General features: G+C 54.3%; 1 protein-coding gene and 1 pseudogene across 5 annotated transcripts; one reads left to right on the top strand and one right to left on the bottom strand.

Moving 5' to 3' along the window:
* Positions 1-3,786: 3,786 nt before the first annotated feature.
* Positions 3,787-7,243, bottom strand: LOC133263263 (VPS9 domain-containing protein 1-like; annotated as a pseudogene).
* A 1,764-nt stretch (positions 7,244-9,007) lies between these two features.
* LOC133263266 (zinc finger protein 276-like) lies at positions 9,008-16,141 on the top strand. 5 transcript variants are annotated; one of them, XM_061442979.1, is made up of 11 exons: positions 9,008-9,222; positions 10,334-10,643; positions 10,748-10,800; positions 11,254-11,751; positions 12,458-12,536; positions 13,686-13,766; positions 14,101-14,211; positions 14,285-14,360; positions 14,603-14,720; positions 14,976-15,075; positions 15,473-16,141. In XM_061442979.1, the coding sequence occupies exons 1-11, from the start codon at positions 9,027-9,029 to the stop codon at positions 15,756-15,758; spliced, it is 1,908 nt and encodes a 635-aa protein (XP_061298963.1). In that variant the 5' UTR covers positions 9,008-9,026; the 3' UTR covers positions 15,759-16,141. The 5 variants fall into 5 exon arrangements, with proteins under 5 accessions (XP_061298963.1, XP_061298964.1, XP_061298968.1 ...); XM_061442983.1 differs by lacking the exon at positions 9,008-9,222 and adding an exon at positions 9,236-9,528; XM_061442981.1 differs by lacking the exon at positions 9,008-9,222 and adding an exon at positions 9,236-9,843.
* Positions 16,142-16,934: the final 793 nt, after the last annotated feature.

The raw sequence follows: 16,934 nt of genomic DNA, 5'->3' as shown, positions 1-16,934 counted from the left end.
CATCTGCAGCAGTCCCAGCTCCTCATGGGCATGTCCTGAGCACCTAGTGGGCTGCCAGGGTTCCTCTGCAACACTGTGGGTGCTGCATCATTACCCTCCACATTTTCGGAGCTAGTTGGCACCTCCTGGTAAAGGTCCACGCAGTCACTGCAGGTGGCAGCTGCCTCGGGCCACGTCCCTAGCTGCTGAATCACCTCCACGCATCCCTCCATGTCCAGCTGCCACGTCTCCAGCCGGTCCTTGGCGCTGGGTGAGCACAGCTACAGCACCACATCTGCCAGGATCTTGCACTCCAGCTGGCAGGTGAAGAAGCTGCAGGCAGCGGCGAGCCGCTTGGGCGCCGGGAGACCATCAGGCGGTGCTGGTCATGCTGTTCATAGCCCAACCGGACAAAGCTCCGCTCCAAGTTGGTTTTAGGGAGTGCCGAGCGCAGCGAGTGCACGTAGGCGCTGGGAAAGATCTGCAACGAGAGCGGGGACACGGCTGGAGCCTCGCGGCCTGCCCCCCAGCTCCGGGAGCGCGGGCAGGGTCGCGGGCCCTCACCTGCACGGTGCTGAACTCCTTGCGCCAGGGTGAAAAGTAGAGGTTGATGGCCGCCAGCTCCAGCGGCCCCCGGGCCAACAGCACAGACGCGTCCTCCTGCAAGGTCCCTAGCACCGCCGGCTCCCGCCGCAGCCGTTCCACGAAGGACTGATCGGAGCAGGACCTGGTGCAGCTCCAGGAGAACTTGCACTCCAAGCAGCGCCGGTACTCCTACCGCAGCTCCGAGCCCGCGCACATATTGAGGGTGCAGCAGCGTCTACCCCACACCCGGTTCCCCACCAGTGCCAACTCCCGCCCCGCCTGAGCTCCCTTTCTAGTTCTCGCGTCACGATGACGTCACCAAGAGGGGCGGAGCCGCAGGACGGGAGGAGCAACACCCGGGCTAGCCCCAGGTCTCCCCATCCCCACCTCGGGGATGCGATGGGGGGCTCAGCTCATCCCACCCCACGGGGACCCCCTGACTCCCCCATCAGGTCCGCAGGGATGGGGCGCAGCAGCACTTGGCTGCCACCTTACTGCACGGATTCCATGTAGGACACGGTGCTCTGCAGGGACGTCAGGCAGTACCCCTTCTCCCCAGTCAGGTACCTGCACCACGTCCACCTGCACCACGTGGCTGCCACACCGCCATGGCTAGGACACTGCCATGGTCACCACAGCATCACTGCTGGGACACTGCCATGGACAGGATAGTGTCGTGGTTTAAGCCCAGCTGGTAACTCAGAACCATGCAGCTTCACTCACCACCGCCCCGTCTTAACCCCCCTCCCCTGATCCTGGAGGATGGGGAGGAGAATTGAAAGAATGTAAATCCCATGAGTTGAGATAAGAACAGTCCAGTAACTAAGGTATAATACAAAGCCACTACTATTACCACCAATAATAATAATAATAATAATAATAATGGAAATAACAAGGGGAGAGAATATAAAACTAAAAGGGGAAAAGGAAAAGAAAACAATAAACACAAGTGATGAACACCACCCACTGACCGATACCCAGCCTGACCTGAGCAGCATCTGGGCCTTCCAGGTAACTCCCCCCAGTTTATGTACTGGGAATGACATGCTGTGGTATGGAATACCCCTTTGGCTAGTTTCAGTCAGGTGTCCTGTCTCTGCTTCCTCCCAGCTTCCTGTGCCCCTCCTCACCGGCAGAGCATGAGACTGACAAGTCCTTGATCTGAGTAAGCATTAATTAGCAACAACTAAAAACATCGGTACATTATCAACGTTGTTCTCAGACTAAAGTCGAAAACACAGCACTGGACCAGCTACTAAGAAGGAGGAAAATAACTGCTACAGCTGAACCCAGGACAGATAGCAACCCAGACAGGACACCATCATGGCCACTGCACCATCATGACCACCACACCACTACGGCCAGGACCATCACAGCCAAGACACCAGGACACCACTGTGGCCACTGCACCACCATGGCTAGGATACCACCACAGCCAGGACAGTCACAGCTGCCACACCACCCTAGCCACCACACTGCCACAACCACTATCCCACAGCCATGCACCCACAGGAGCTGCGGCTCCCACCTAGCCCCCTCCCCATGCCTCTGTCGGTGCCCCCACCCAGGGGAAGCTGCACACCCCCAGTCCCCCTGGGCACCTACCCCTCGTAGATTAACTCCTCCAGGGCAGCACACTCAGCCAGCAGTTGGGGCAGCCCTGTCTGCAGCACCACATAGGATAGGATGGGCAGCAGCTTGTCTGCCCTGTGGATGGGAACCATCAGTTCTGGCAGAAACAGGACCCCCCACCCTTACATCCACACCCCCAACACTCCACCGGGTCATGATGTAGTAGGTGGTCATGATGGTGTCCTGTCTGTGTTGCTATCTGTCCTGGGTTCAGCTGCAGCAGTTATTTTCCTCCTTCCTAGTAGCTGGTGCAGTGCTGTGTTTTTGACTTTAGTCTGAGTACAGTGCTGATAACACACCAGTGTTTTTATTTACTGCTAAGTAACAGCAGAGTGGGGAGTGTCAGGTGGTGGGGCCATCTTTCCCTGTACTCACATGGGAGCAGAGGTGGAGGTCTGACAGTCCCAGGCACCACAGTACTCCTTGGCACACTTGTAGATGCTACACAGCAAAGCATTTGACACAGTCTCCCACAGCATCCTCACAGCTAAATTGAGGAAGTGTGGACTGGATGATCAGGTAGTGAGGTGGACTGCGAACTGGCTGAAGGAGAGAAGCCAGAGTTGTAGTCTATGGGGCTGAGTCTAGTTGGAGGCCTGTAACTAGTGGAGTGCCTCAAGGGTCAGTACTGGGACCAGTATTATTTAATATATTCATCAACGATTTAGATGAGGGAATTGAGTGTACTATCAGCAACTTTGCTGATGACACTAAGCTGGGAGGAGTGGCTGACACGCCAGAAGGCTGTGCTGCCATCCAGCGAGACCTGGACAGGCTGAAGAGTTGGGCAGGGAATAACTGGATGAAATATAACAAGGGAAAGTGTAGAGTCCTGCATCTGGGCAGGAACAACCCCAGGTTCCAGTATAGGTTGGGAAACGACCTGTTAGAGAGCAGTGTAGGGGAGAGGGACCTGGGGGTCCTAGTGGACGACAGGATGACCATGAGCCAACACTGTGCCCTTGTGGCTAAGAAGGCCAATGGCATCCTGGGGTGTATTAGAAGGGGGGTGGTTAGTAGGTCGAGAGAGGTCCTCCTTCCCCTCTACTCTGCCCTGGTGAGACCCCATCTGGAATATTGTGTCCAGTTCTGGGCCCCTCAGTTCAAGAAGGACAGGGAGCTGCTGGAGAGAGTCCAGCGCAGGGCAACAAATATGATTAAGGGAGTGGAGCATCTCCCTTATGAGGAAAGACTGAGGGAGCTGGGTCTCTATAGTTTGGAGAAGAGGAGACTGAGGGGTGACCTTATAAGTGTCTATAAATATATAAAGGGGGAGTGTCATGAGTATGGAGCCAGGCTCTACTCAGTGGCAAACAATGATAGGACAAGGGGTAACAGGTACAAACTGGAACACAAGAGGTTCCACTTAAACTTGAGAAGAAACTTCTTCTCAGTGAGGGTGACAGAACACTGGAACAGGCTGCCCAGGGAGGTTGTGGAGTCTCCTTCCCTGGAGACATTCAAAACCCGCCTGGACACATTCCTGTGTAACATTATCTAGGTGTTCCTGCTCCGGCAGGGGGATTGGACTAGATGATCTTTCGAGGTCCCTTCCAATCTCTAGCATACTGTGATACTGTGATACACTGCAGCACAGAGCAGGTGCTGAGGGTCATCCGGGCACCCCCCACTGTTGGCTTAAATTGTAGGTTTAAACTAACAATACTGTGTGTGACTTTAACATAGTAAAATACAACAAGCTGTTCTAACTTGCTATCACATAGGTAGTAAAGAATGCCTGGCTGATGGGGGAAGGAACATCATGGGACTGATAACAACAGTCAGTAAATAAGACGCAGGATGCCAGCCTTCAAGATAACAGAGACTGGAATAGAACAAAAGCAAGGACATGCCAACTGCTAACTCAGCACTAGGACCTTGCAAGCATGAAAGCACTGAGGTCAATCAGCAAATACAGTGAGGAAGACTATCGACGACCACCAGAGAACCCCACTCAGCAAGAAAGTGCATGTGTAATTGGAATGAAAACTAACAGCATTATAATTAGTTCCCAGAATCTCATGAATTTGTAAATCATTTTACTGGAAAAAACTGTAAATATGCATGAGTATGCTAAATATACAGCTGCTGCCAGCAAGTAATGAGTGCACTCACCTTTGAGAAATGATCTGTGTGTGAGCCCAGCACTGCAATAAAGAATGCTGCTTTCTAAAACTCCAAATTGAGTCTTAGAGAGGTTCTCCAACCAACTTTTGCAGTAACACTACCAGCCTGCCCCCCCCCAGCCACTCACCAATGCACTCCAGCTTCCTGCATGCATAAGTCTCCAGAGGGATGAGTCACAGGTCCTCAATGGCAGAGCTGTACACGGGGAAGCCAGGGGCAAGAGCCAGGATGCCAGCTCCATGTTGATGGTGCTGACATGCCAGTGCTGCTCCATGCTGTGGGCCAGGGTTGCCTCATGGAGCTGGTGCACACTCCTGCAGGCAGAGGCGAGGGGCTGCCAGGGAGGGGGTTGCAGGGGCCTGGCCTGGCCCCAGGGCCTCAGTACCTACAGAGCCAGCAGCAGGGCCCACAGTGTTGGGAAAAAGGCCTCCTCCAGGCAGGCCAGGCACTGGTCCTTGCTGGTGGCTGTGTTCAGCCTTTTGAAGGCCAGCAGCATCAGGGACAACAGCCTGTTTGGGAAAGGACAAGTTACACAGCATTCTTGGTGGGTGTCCCCCGAGACCACCCATCCAATCCATCCTGACCCCAAGTCTGCTCCAGCTAAAACAACAGGGTACAGGGATCCTCTTGCTCCCCCAGAGAGCCCACAACAGGGGAAGAGCCCTGCCCAGGCCCAGAAAGCCCCCAGATCCCAGCAGCCACCCCTCACCGATGGCATTGTGGATGTCCCACACGATGCCCTTCAGCTGCTCCAGCAGCATCACCTCTGTCCTGAGGCCAGCCAGGGGCTCCCTGGGGGCCCAGCCCTTGGGCGATGCCAGGAACTGTTCCAGGTCCTCGAAGGAGCTCTCCCAGGGGGTCTGGGGGGCTGCTGCTGGCTCTGGCCAGCTGCCCTCTACCGTTGGGGTGCTGGGGCCAACAGTGAGGGGCTTGCTGGAGAGGCTGTGCTGCCGCCCAACTGCGCCATGCTCGGGCACCAAGAACACGTGGTAGAAGCTTTGGGAGGCTCAGAGCCAGCGCCCCCCCTGGGTCCAAGCAAGTGGAAGGAGAGGCCGGTGGGGGAGGCTACAGTGGTGTCGGCAGTGCCCCAGGTGACGGCTGGGTAGAGGCGGGTGTACACCGCACACTGCAGCTGGCTGCAGGAGCTGGGCGATGGGGTGCTTCGGGAAGCTGAAAGCACAGGAAGGGGTCTGCAGGGGGCACCAGCAAGCAGCCCCCTAGCTCCGAGAAGGGCCCCTCCCCACCCTAGCACTACCTGAGGAGGCAGGAGAAGAGCCCTGACAACAGGGAGAGATCCACTGGGCTCCGCTTCAGCCTGGCTTTCCACTGCCTCAGCCAGTCCTGGGGAACATCAGTAAAGACAGCACCCTGCCCCATGGCATAGCACCCTGTACGAGAAGCACTCAGGGGCATCAAGGACTCTTGCCCCACAGCACCCAAGGCCAGCACACATCCTGCACCCACAGCACAGACCTCTGTCCCCACAGCAGCCTCCGACATATACTCACATGGTCCTGCTCATACTTGAGGATGGTGGTGTAGAGGGAGCTCTGCTCCTGCTCCTCAGGCATGAGGTCCATGCTGCTGGAGAACCTCCTGGGGGTGGAATGGCCCCAGGTGAGGGCACTGCCAGGGTGGCCCCCAGGGTCCCTGCTGTGACACCCCCTATACCTGTTGGCAGCCTCCTGCAGCTGCAGCCGCTGCTCTTCCATCTTCCATTGCAGCTGGGCCATGGCAGAGTTAAGGCTCTAGAGCTCCTGCACCACTGCAGCACCCACCACCCAGCACAACCTGCTGCCCAGCACAGCCCCAGCAGCCTAGGGGCTGGGCTCAACCCTTCTCCCACCTTCATCCTCCCAGTCAGCAGGCAGCAAGACAGGAGCAGGACCCCAAAAGCCTGTGGGGGATCGGTACAGCCCAGGGATGGGGCACAGGCACTGGAGCTGGAAGGTATGCGGCTCTGCTGGAGCCCAGTACACCCTCAATGCTGGTGTCGTGGATTAAGCCCAGCTGGTAACTCAGAACCATGCAGCCAATCGCTCAATCCCCCTTGCTTCTTCTCCTGCCACTCCTAAAGGGATGGGGAGAAGAATGAAAAGAACATAAACCCCATAGGTTGAGATAAGAACAGTCCAATAACTAAAGTATAATACAAAACCACTACTACTACCACTAATAATAATAAAGGAAATAACAAGGGGAGAGAAAATAAAACTAAAAGAGGAAAAGAAAAAGAAAACAATAAACACAAGTGATGCACAATACAATTGCGCACTGCCCACTGACAGATACCCAGCCTGACCTGAGCAGCAATCTGTAACTCCCCTCAGTTTATGTCCTGGGCATGATGTGCTGTGGTATGGAATACCCCTTATGGCTAGTTTCAGTCAGGTGTCCTGTCTCTGCTTCCTCCCAGCTTCTTGTGCCCCTCCTCCCTGGCAGAGCATGAGACTGAAAAGTCCTTGATTGGAGTAAGCATTACTTGGCAACAACTGAAAACATCAGTGCATTATCAGCATTGTTCTCAGACTAAAGTTGAAAACACAGCACTGCATCAGCTACTAAGAAGGAGAAAAATAATTGTTACAGCTGAACCCAGGACAGCTAGGAAGTATACAGTCTCCTCCTGGGCCTTGGCAATAACCAGGTTTTCCACCATCTGAAGCTGCAGGGACAGCATCTGTAAAGCAGGCAACGTGTTGGGGACATTTGCCCAAAGGCCACAGCCACCAGCACAGACAGCATGGAGCAGGGGGTCCCTCAGGCACCCCAGGATCCCTCTCCCCTCCCAGCCTGCCCTGACTTTCCACCCAGGGAGCTCCTCACTTGCCAGGGAGGTCTTCTGCAGGGCCTTGCTGAGGTTCAGCTGCAGTCTTCAGCTTCCACTTCTGCAGAGATGCTGCCTCCAGCAGCATCAACTCCCTGCCCTCAGGACCCACTGCAGGACACGGCAACAAATGCCAGGGCCCTTTCCCTGCTGTTCCCCCTACCCAGCAAAGCCAAAGCCTGGGGATGGCCCATCCTAGCCCCCTAGGCAGGTGTGAGGCAAACACCAGCCCCCCCCCCTCCCCGTGTCCAAGCTCACATACTTCCATATGCTCTGTGCCTCAGTGATCTGCAGCTTCTGGAAGATCTTTGGGGGTAGGAAGGAAAAGAGTTTCCCACCCCTCCCCCTCCCCCCCCCCCCATCCGAGCAAACACTGCAGTGCCTGGGGAGGGGAGCCAGGGCCCCCTGCACAGCCGGATTGGCCTGGGCTTTCCCTGGGGAGGGAGGAAGTCAGCTGTGACCCACTAGCCCTACTCCCACCTGGGATGGGGTTCCAGGTCCCCGGAGCGGGACCCACAGCCCCTCACTCACCCAGTGCCACTACAATGGACTTGACTCTCCCCAGGCACTGCTCCGCAAGCTTCACCATCTTTGGGGTGTCGGGGTAATCCCCCTCAATCCCACCTGCGAGGAGAGCAGGGTGCTGTGGTCACCCACCCCAGTGACACTGGCCCCAGACCGTTCTGCGATGGAGAAGGCACTAGCGGGGACAAAGGAGCAGGCCCGGGTGCTTTACATGCCGCCTCTTCCTGCAGGGCCTGCACAATGAGAGTGATGCTGAGATAGGGGAGTCCTAAGATTTAAAACTTGTTGCTGGTTGGGTAATTAGTTCGCATTGTTAATGTAATTAGTAATAATATACCTTAATCGCATTGTTAGTGCAACCTAAAGGTTAACAAAGTGCAGGACTTGACACCTATGAAAAGTTAGCTACATTTGTAACTTTTGGGATAAGATCAGCCAATCCAAGGGGCGACTGAGCTGAGCAAAAGAAGAGAACAGGTGCAAGATCCAAGGAGTAACTGAGCCTGCGCAAGACCAAAAGGTTACTTACGATGACGAAGAAGAGCTGCTAGCCTTCATCCCCACGACCCCCTATGACCACTTACAAAAAGCACTGTGCAGGAGGAGTTTATGGAAATACTAATTATCATATGAAGTGGGGACAGGTTATGAATATGTATAGGTGGTCTCATGAATATGTAGCCACAATGCTATATATGTTTGAAGGATGGGCGGCTGCGGCGCTCACGACTTTGGTGGGATATCTCTGTGCCGCCCAGCGCTGAATAAACATACCTACTTTACAACTCTAATTGGCTGATTGGTTGTAAAGTCCTTTCTCCGCAAGTCAATACTCTTCAGGTACTCCACGTAGGCCTCCTGCCAGAGAGATGGGGATTGAGCCGAGGCTCCCCAAGGGGAACACGGAACCCTGAGGTGGCCAATGGAACATGGAACCCGACGAGGGGCCAAGCTGCGCCAGGGAGGGGGGCAGGATCGTGCCCATCCCCGGGGTGTCTGGGATCTGGGCGGGGCGGGGGGTGGTCCGGGGAGACACACACCTCCGGACACCCCATGGAGTTGGAGGGATCCGGCGTTCCCAGTGCCGCCTGTGCCGGAGGAACCCGACGGAAGGCCGGGCCCGGGGTGCGCGGGGAGTCCCGCCGCCCGCTCACTCGTGTCCGGCCGGCGCTACCCATCTCCAGGGCGCCACTCGCCGCCCTAATGGCGGTCTGCAGGGCCCGGCCTGCCCCGGGCCCCATCGGGGCCCGCTGAGCCTGCCGCGACCATGGCGGCCGCCAGCGGCTCCCGGGGTCCTCCAGCCGACAGGGGGCGCTGCGCCGGGTGGGGCTGGGCCGGGCCCGCGGCGGCGATGAAGCGCGATCTGCGCGGACGGTTCTTGGCGGTCCCGGGCGGCTCCGATGCGGAGCTCTCCGGGCCTCGGCAGCTTCCTGGTACGATGGCTCGCGGGAATGAGGCGGCGTCGCAGTCCAAGTCCTTCACGGGGTGGGTCCCAGCGGGTGCCGCCTGGACACGGCCCGCCGTCCTCGGCGGAGCACCGGAGGCAGGTGAAGCGAGGTCCGGCCGGGGCGGGGGGAACTGGGTGGTGGGGCCGCCCTGGGGCGGAAGCCAGCAGACGGGAGCGAGAGGTCAGTCCCTCACCCCGCGGGCACCCACCGGTACGGACTGCGGGCTGGTCCTGGCGGGTGTAAGGCTGGACACCGCCGAGCTCTGCCGCCGCCTCTCCTCTCGGCTGGGGCGCGGACCGCAGCTCCCGGGGTCGGTACACCGGAAAACAGGCCTGGGGTTGCCGGTTTGTGGAGAGCGTCTTCACTTGTAAGGAGTACAGGCTCCCGGTGCCAGTAACCGACGAGGTAAGAGGGGCTGGGGCAGTATGGCAGGGCGAGCGGGTGGGAGCTGATTCTTCCCTCCATTTTCCGGTGCTGCCAGTGATTTGGCGGCAGCCGATAACCGAGCCCGTGCGGCTGCGGTGGGAGATAAGTTTGAATGTGGAACGGTTCGAAGTTGGGCATCTGAAGATTAACTGGGTGCTGCAGGTGGGACCCGTGCCTGGGCAGGTGGCCCGGAGGGTGCAGAGCGTTCCAGGAATTTTCCATTATGGCACAACGGAGGGATGGAGCTATGCTCTGCAAAGCTGGGATGCCATGGGATGGGGAAGATGTTGCCAGGTGGGAGAGCAGCGCAGTCAGCGAACTGGGAGCAGGAGAGCTGCTCTGCATCTGCCCCACTGCACCGGGATGGTCCTGTGGCACATCCCAGCTACCTGCTTGCTGCTGGGCACCTCTCAGGTTGAGGGCTGCCACCACTCGCTATAAGTACTTTGGAGATAAATGCTAGGGAGGGAGAAGATCTGTTTAAGCCAAGGGATGCAAAAGCACAAACGTGCTGGCATGAGTCCTGGGAATGCTACAACTGGGAGGAGGTTCCTCTGCAGGGGCAGCCAGGAAAATCAGAGGCTGATTTGGGGGTCAACCAGTTGCAGAGCAGTGTCCTGGTCTGCAGGGAAAGGGTCACAGGGAAGGTGTCTTGCTTCCTGCTTGGTTTTTCCATTCTTATTTTGAAGATGGGACTCTGGAGGCAGCCTGGATCAAGGGAAGGGGAATGTCTTCCCACATGCTGGTGCCATCTGGCTGTAGCTGGTACTCCCTTTTCTGGCAGGAATTGGCAGAGCACTGAGCACTGGGTATTGTCGTCTCTGCCATGGGAAGTTCTCCTCCAGGAGCCTTCACAATGCTTTCGGGAAGGTGTCAGCGATGGGGGAAAACTCGGAGAAGCAGTGCTGTGTGGATCAGGTCTTCTTCATGGACTTCCAGCGGCTGGTCGGCGTGGCTGTGCGACAGGACCCCACGCTCCCCCAGTTTGTCTGTAAGAAGTGCCATGCCCAGTTCTACAAATGCCAAAGCATCCTCAGGACCTTCATCCAGAGGGTGAACGCATCTCCCACAGATCATGCAAAGTCCAAAGGAAAGTATGTTGCTTTTCTTGCTTCCTGGGAGCAGTAAGTTGCCACGTATTGATGCCTCGTCCCTCCGTAACCCCTGAGACCCCACTGTGCTGTTCTGGGTTTTACAGGAGCAGCATGGCCCAGGCCCAGCTGGGAATGGAAGGAAGTGCCTCCTGCATGGGTGAGTGCTTGCCCCCTTTCCCTTTTTTTCCCCCCTTCCTTTCTCCCTTTTTTTCCTTTCCCTTTCTGTAATACTATCAGCACAGGTCTGGGTTTTATGGGTGTTGAGGAGCTCCCCAAGCAGAGCTGCACAGGTGCAGGCTCACGCTGGTGGCATGAAGAGTAGGCAGAGAGGATGTGGGCAGCAGCACCAGGCCTGTCCCTGCCACTGTCAGACATGGGGGAAAATCAGAAATACACTTTCCACTATATAATTATCAATATTGGCAACTACTGGGGCTGCCCCAGCCCATCTTTAGGGGGTCTCTCACCTGCTGTCTCCCACAGCCCTGGGGGAGTGGGTCTGCAGCCCTGTCCCCTCCTGGGGGGAGTGTGTCCCTCCACACGGGTGGCTGTGTCCCTGGTTGTCCCAGGGACTGACTGACCATGCATGTGCTGCCTCTCCTTCCAACAGTTGACCCGATCACATCCAGCCTGCAGTGCCTGCACAGTCTGGTGTCATGGACGCACAGGCATGCTGGGAGCTGTGCATCAGTGCCCAGCCTGCAGAGTGTGCTCTCCTCTGAGTACTGTGGCATCATCCATGCCATCTGGGGCTGCGGCAGTGGCCACGACTACATCATGGACACAGATTCGTACTGTAGCACAGTGCTTGTCAACAGCGCCTTGTCTGTCAAGCAAGAGTGGAACAAAAGCACAGCACAGCACTTAACTGACAGTGGGGCAGAGGCAGACAATGCCAAGGCTGTTTCTGCTCCCAAACCCCAGCATGCTTCAGTAAGGACAACTCCTTGCCAGCAGCCTGCAAACAAGGGGACCACATCAGTGCCACTGAACATGAAGAATGAGTCACTGCAGAACAGGGATTCATTTCACTCTCAACTGGACAGCATGGTCTCCTTGCAAGAGACAGCCCTGCCGCAGCCTGGGTCACCACTGAGCAATGCTACAGGTAAGGGATTTTGCCTTCTTATCTCCCCCCAGGCATCTGGGGGGCAAGGAGCCACAGAACTGGCCCAGGGAGCGAGCAGTGGTGGGGCTGCATCCCGTCCCCAGAGACTGCCATGATGCAGAGCAGTCATTGGTTCTCCAGCACTGTATTTGCCAGATGTTTCTTTCTGCTCAATCCAAGCCCCATCCATATACAGGCAAGGAGGGGCTTCCTGACCCACCTTGGGTGATGCTGAACAGAAGGAGCCCCTTCTCTCTGCAAAGGAAAGTTGCTGGGCTCATGAGTCGAGTTACTGTGGATTTACTGCTGAATGTCACACCCCCCCCCCCCCCCCAGTACCACTTCTAGAAGAGAAGAATTAAATTAACACTGATTCTGAGTTACAGAAGTCAGGCTCTGTTTAGCTCTGACAGCCACTGCTGGAAAGGGGAACAGCAACTGGGACTCCCTGAGGGATGAGTCTTTTGGGTGTCATGGGGGAAATCAAAAGATGTTCAGGGGAACTGCAGGGTAAAGGCTCTCCCATCCTTGAGTGTGAGACATGAAGTTTGGTTTAAATAATCATTAACTTGTCATGGAATGCATAGTTTGGTGTGGGCCATGCTGAGGGAACCTGAAGCAGCCAGTTCCTTCCTGGCAGCTGTCTCTTCTAGCTTGGTTTTGCTGCTTTTCCTTATAATGCACCGTGTTCTCCTTCATTCCCTAGGACAGTTGAGTGGGAAGCAGATTCTGTCCGCAACATTGGATGAGCGGGTAAAAGACGAGTTCAGTGACCTTTCTGAGGGGTGAGAGAAGAGTGGGTTTAAAATAGCGTAAATGTCTTCTTTGCGAGTATGACCTGGTGCACCTCAGAGAGCTCTTTCTCCACCAGTGACCTGGCCCTTTAGGCCCCTTGGAACCAGTGTTGGAGGCACAGAGCAGTGGCTCTGCAGTGGTGGGATGGAGTTCACACCACTGATGTGCTGAACTTGCCACCTGCACTGCAGTGGGGGGGGAGGGGGGAGTTTGCACAGTGGGGTGTGTGGTTTTGCATGCACATGTGCTCTCTGTGTTGTCTGCTTCCAGCAAACTTGGTCCTGTTTCATTCCCTGCTCTGGGGAAGGAACAATGTAGGGGTTTGCTCAGGCCTGGGTCCTTCTGCTCCAGCCCCTTGGAGCAATTCTCCTTCATGGCTGCTCCAGAAGAGCAGTCAGTGTGAGGGGTGGCACTTGGAGAGTGATTAAATGGGAGGTGAGAGGGACACTGGCAGCTTAGCAGTCTTTATGATCAAAGATTTGGCTAAATCCTTCAAACATTGGTATTTAAAGTGAGGCTTGTAAATAACTGAGAACTGGGTCCAGTCATTCAGAGTCTGAAGTATGGCTCAGTGCAGATTTATTTTAGTATGTTAGCTAAATCCATTGGTTGTCACATTAAAAGTGCCACAATAATTTATTGCCTGTTTCTTGGCTTCTGAATTAATTGCTTCTTGTATGGCTTAGGACTTAAAAGGAGGAAAAAGTAAAACCCAAACCTATGTGGTTGCTATGTATGAGGAACTACAGAATGACTTGCAGCTTAATTAACCTGCACCAGACAGTTATATTACATTTTGATCTAGGAACTTACTTTCCCAGTATTGAAAATGGTGGCAGCATCCCTCAACAACCAATAGACCTATTCAGTAACATCTACTTTTTGTTCTCCTGACAGCAGTTCAGTTATTCTTACAGAGATCTAGACCTAAAAGAACCCAAATTTACTATTTTCTGTGTGCACCAGTGCTGTATTTGCTTGGGGAGCTTATGAGGGAGGAGGATATGTGGAACCTCAGCTGCCATGCTGTGGGGAAGATGGATGTGCTGGGAATGGAGAACATGTGCTGCTGCTGCAGATGCTGGTGCTGAAGTACCAGGGTGGTGCTGTGTGGGTTAAGGGCATCTTCTTTCTCTTAGGGACTTCTTGAGTGACGATGGAAACGAGAAAAGAAACGTGCAGTCTTCAGATGACTCCTTTGAGCCTTACCCTGAGAAGAAGTAAGGGTCTCGCAGTGTGATAAGCAGAGCACTCCATGGGTGAGCGGGAGGGCTGGTGCCCGCTCCACAATAGGCTCTGCTCAGCTAACACTGTGTTCTTTGGGGCTTCCATTTCTTGCATGTTCCTGCTTGGAGGTCACAGTGATGCCTCTGTTCCATGAGCTCCCTGTCAGGCCTGAACTCATTCCTCAGTTCTAGGCCCACAGCTCAGCTTGTGCACATGCTCCTGCTTTGCCAAGCATCAGGCAAAGCTGTCAGACACTCAGGGACAATTAGGTGGGAGGACTAAAACCAAAATTGAGTATTGAACCACTGTCCTTGTTCCTTCTTGGAGGATTTCTAGCAAGAAAAGCAACATCAAAGAAGTAAAGAAGGCAGAAGAGCCCAACACAAGGAAGAAGCCAGGGCCTAAGCCTGGCTGGAAAAAAAAGATCAAGTGTGAGAGGTAATAAGGAGGCGGGTGGCTGGGCAGTACCCCTGCTCAGCACGCTGGCTGATGGCTGGGCTGTGCTTCATAGGGAGGAGCTGCCGACCATTTACAAGTGTCCTTACCAGGGCTGCACAGCTGTCTACAGAGGGGCTGATGGCATGAAGGTGAGTCAGGGTTTGCTCGTTTCCTAAACCTGTAGCTTTGAGTACTGCAGAACCACTTCCACATAAGGAGAGGGTCCCTGAGACTTAATTCACTGCCTTGCTCTGCAGGAGGCAGAGTCCCTGGTCTCTCACAGTGGAGCAGCACTGATGCATGAGTCTGCTAAGATGGTTTTTGAGGGATTCACGTTTTTGGCTGGGGGAAATACAACCCAGTGCTTAAAAGCTTTGTCCTTTATTTACAGAAACACATCAAAGAGCATCATGAAGAGGTACGGGAGAGGCCCTGTCCTCATCCTGGTTGCAACAAGGTGTTCATGATTGACCGGTACCTACAGCGGCATGTGAAGCTCATTCATACAGGTGTGTCCTGGCTGGTGACAGGCATCACAAACACCCAACACTTGATTGTACAAGGCTTGTAGGTGCTGTGGCAGAACTCTGTGTGGGGTTTAGAACTGTCTGCCTTGCCTATAAACCTGGAACAAGCCATAGTGTGGGGGATGTGAGGCAGAGGGAGGAATTCAGACTCCAGCAGTAAGCATGGGCAGTGGCACATGAGCATTTCCTGTACGAAGAAATAAGCAGAATTGATGACTCTTCCGTTTTCCATTGCAGAGGCACGTAATTATATCTGTGATGAATGTGGGCAGACCTTTAAGCAACGCAAACACCTCTCAGTCCATCAGATGCGGCACTCGGGAGCAAAGCCCCTTCAGTAAGTGCACACCAACCTTGCCTTCATAGCTGAGGGAAGGGTAGTGAAGTTCTGCTGAGCCCTCGCAGTCACTGACCTTAGCCCAGAGTGATTCTGTGACCTAAACCCTGCCAGTAGGTGGTAGTGTCCTGGCTGAATCACTTTAAATGTGCATCCTGTTGTTGAGCAAGTTTTAAACATCCTTCTGATCCTGTTGCCCTTCTGAGTTGAGCAGGGGAGTGCTCAGCTACCACCAGCAAGCTGCAAGCCTGAGGAGAGAATTGTGTTGGGTGACTGGGGTGGTTGTAGGAAATACTACAAAGCTGTGGCTGTCTTGTGGGCTTATTCAGTGCAACAAAGTGCAAGCGCCACAACCATGGCTTCAGGCTTGGTGCTGAGCCCCTGTTTTGCCTTGCAGGTGTGAAATCTGTGGTTTCCAGTGCAGGCAGCGAGCATCGCTCAAGTACCACATGACTAAACACAAAGCTGAGACAGAGCTGGAGTTTGCCTGTGACCAGTGTGGGAAGCGCTTTGAGAAAGCCCATAACCTTAACGTACACATGTCCATGGTGCACCCTCTCATCCACGTTCGGGACAAAGCTAAGCCACTGGAGCCAGAGCCTATTCTCCTCCTAAATACTTCAGGGACTTCAGAAAGCCAGGTGGTAAAGCCAGAAGTGACTGCACAGCAGGAGCACACCTGAGGGGGATGGGGAAGATTTCCCAGTCCAGCCCTGTAGAAACCATATGGCAGAGCAGAGGTTTTTAATCTATGTTTTAGTCTCCCAAAGAACTCAGTGAAATTAGCTTCAGCTTGCTCAGAAAAAGCTTGTCTTCATGCTGTGATTATCCATGCTCGTGTCTGATTCAGCAGTGTTGTACTGAGCATCTGTCTAACCCCAGAGGGATGGATGTTCAGCAGCATCCTTTCATGGTCTCCTTTCTCCCCATGCACACAGTTGTAGAATCAGACTTCCCTGCCTGAAGGAACTGCTGCTGCCTGTACAGAAGTGGCCAGATGTGGCTCTAAGAGTACATAGGACAGTGGAGTGGACTTTAAGCAGACTTCTTTTTTCTGGATTTAAAGAAAAAAATAATTCTCAAAATGAAGTCTAAACTGAAATTTGTAACCTACTTTTTATTGTAAAAAAAGCTTCATGCCTAGGCTTGTAATGAACTATTTACAAAAGTAACATGAAAGGAACAGCAGTAGTGAAGAAGGTAACGCCTTATCTGGTCCTTCAGCGATAGGCAGGGTGTTTTGCACTTGCTGGGCCGTGTGCTGCTTATTGCCCTGCCTGTCCCTCAGAACAGATCAGCTCTTTGTTCAGCTCCATGGCTGCAGGGGACCTTAAGACCTGCAGGAGGGTGGCTCCCAGCTCTGGGTCAAGTTCCTCACAGGTGGCCAGTAGCTGGGGAAAGAGGGTGAATAGTATTGGACCTGCTCATGTTCCTCAAAGGAAGGCCAGAACATTTTGCCGCTTCTCAAAAGTGCGGGGTTTGTGGGAGACTAACACCTGCCTCTTTGCTGTGCTTGATAATTTCTCTCAAGACTAAGCATTTAGCAGTGGGAGTGAGACTGCAAGGGCAGTGTTTAATGTTGCTGAGAAAGAAGGAGCCTGTAGCCCAGTTGAGGGAGGACATGGCTATATCAGTGGTTGAGCAGCAGGTGTTCCTCATTGCTCCCAAATTGTTCCATGAAGTACAGTGAAACAATAACCCTAGTCCAGGCCCCCAGGCTGATAATCACTAAAACAGCAAATATCGGCTGTAAGTAAGGTACGACATGCTGAAACTCTGAGATCAAGAGCAACAACTTTGAGAACCAATAAACCAGCATTGTGACGAGTGACTATTAATCCGAAACAATGAATGCTTCT

The sequence above is a fragment of the Pezoporus flaviventris genome, unplaced genomic scaffold (assembly GCF_033815535.1).
Source record: "Pezoporus flaviventris isolate CSIRO_AGI_PZ_B2104156 unplaced genomic scaffold, CSIRO_AGI_Pfla_v1 ptg000263l, whole genome shotgun sequence".
In the NCBI taxonomy this organism is placed as follows: Eukaryota; Metazoa; Chordata; class Aves; order Psittaciformes; family Psittacidae; genus Pezoporus; species Pezoporus flaviventris.
Note: the sequence above shows the minus strand (reverse complement) of the source record. Positions and strands in the feature narration are given on the sequence as shown.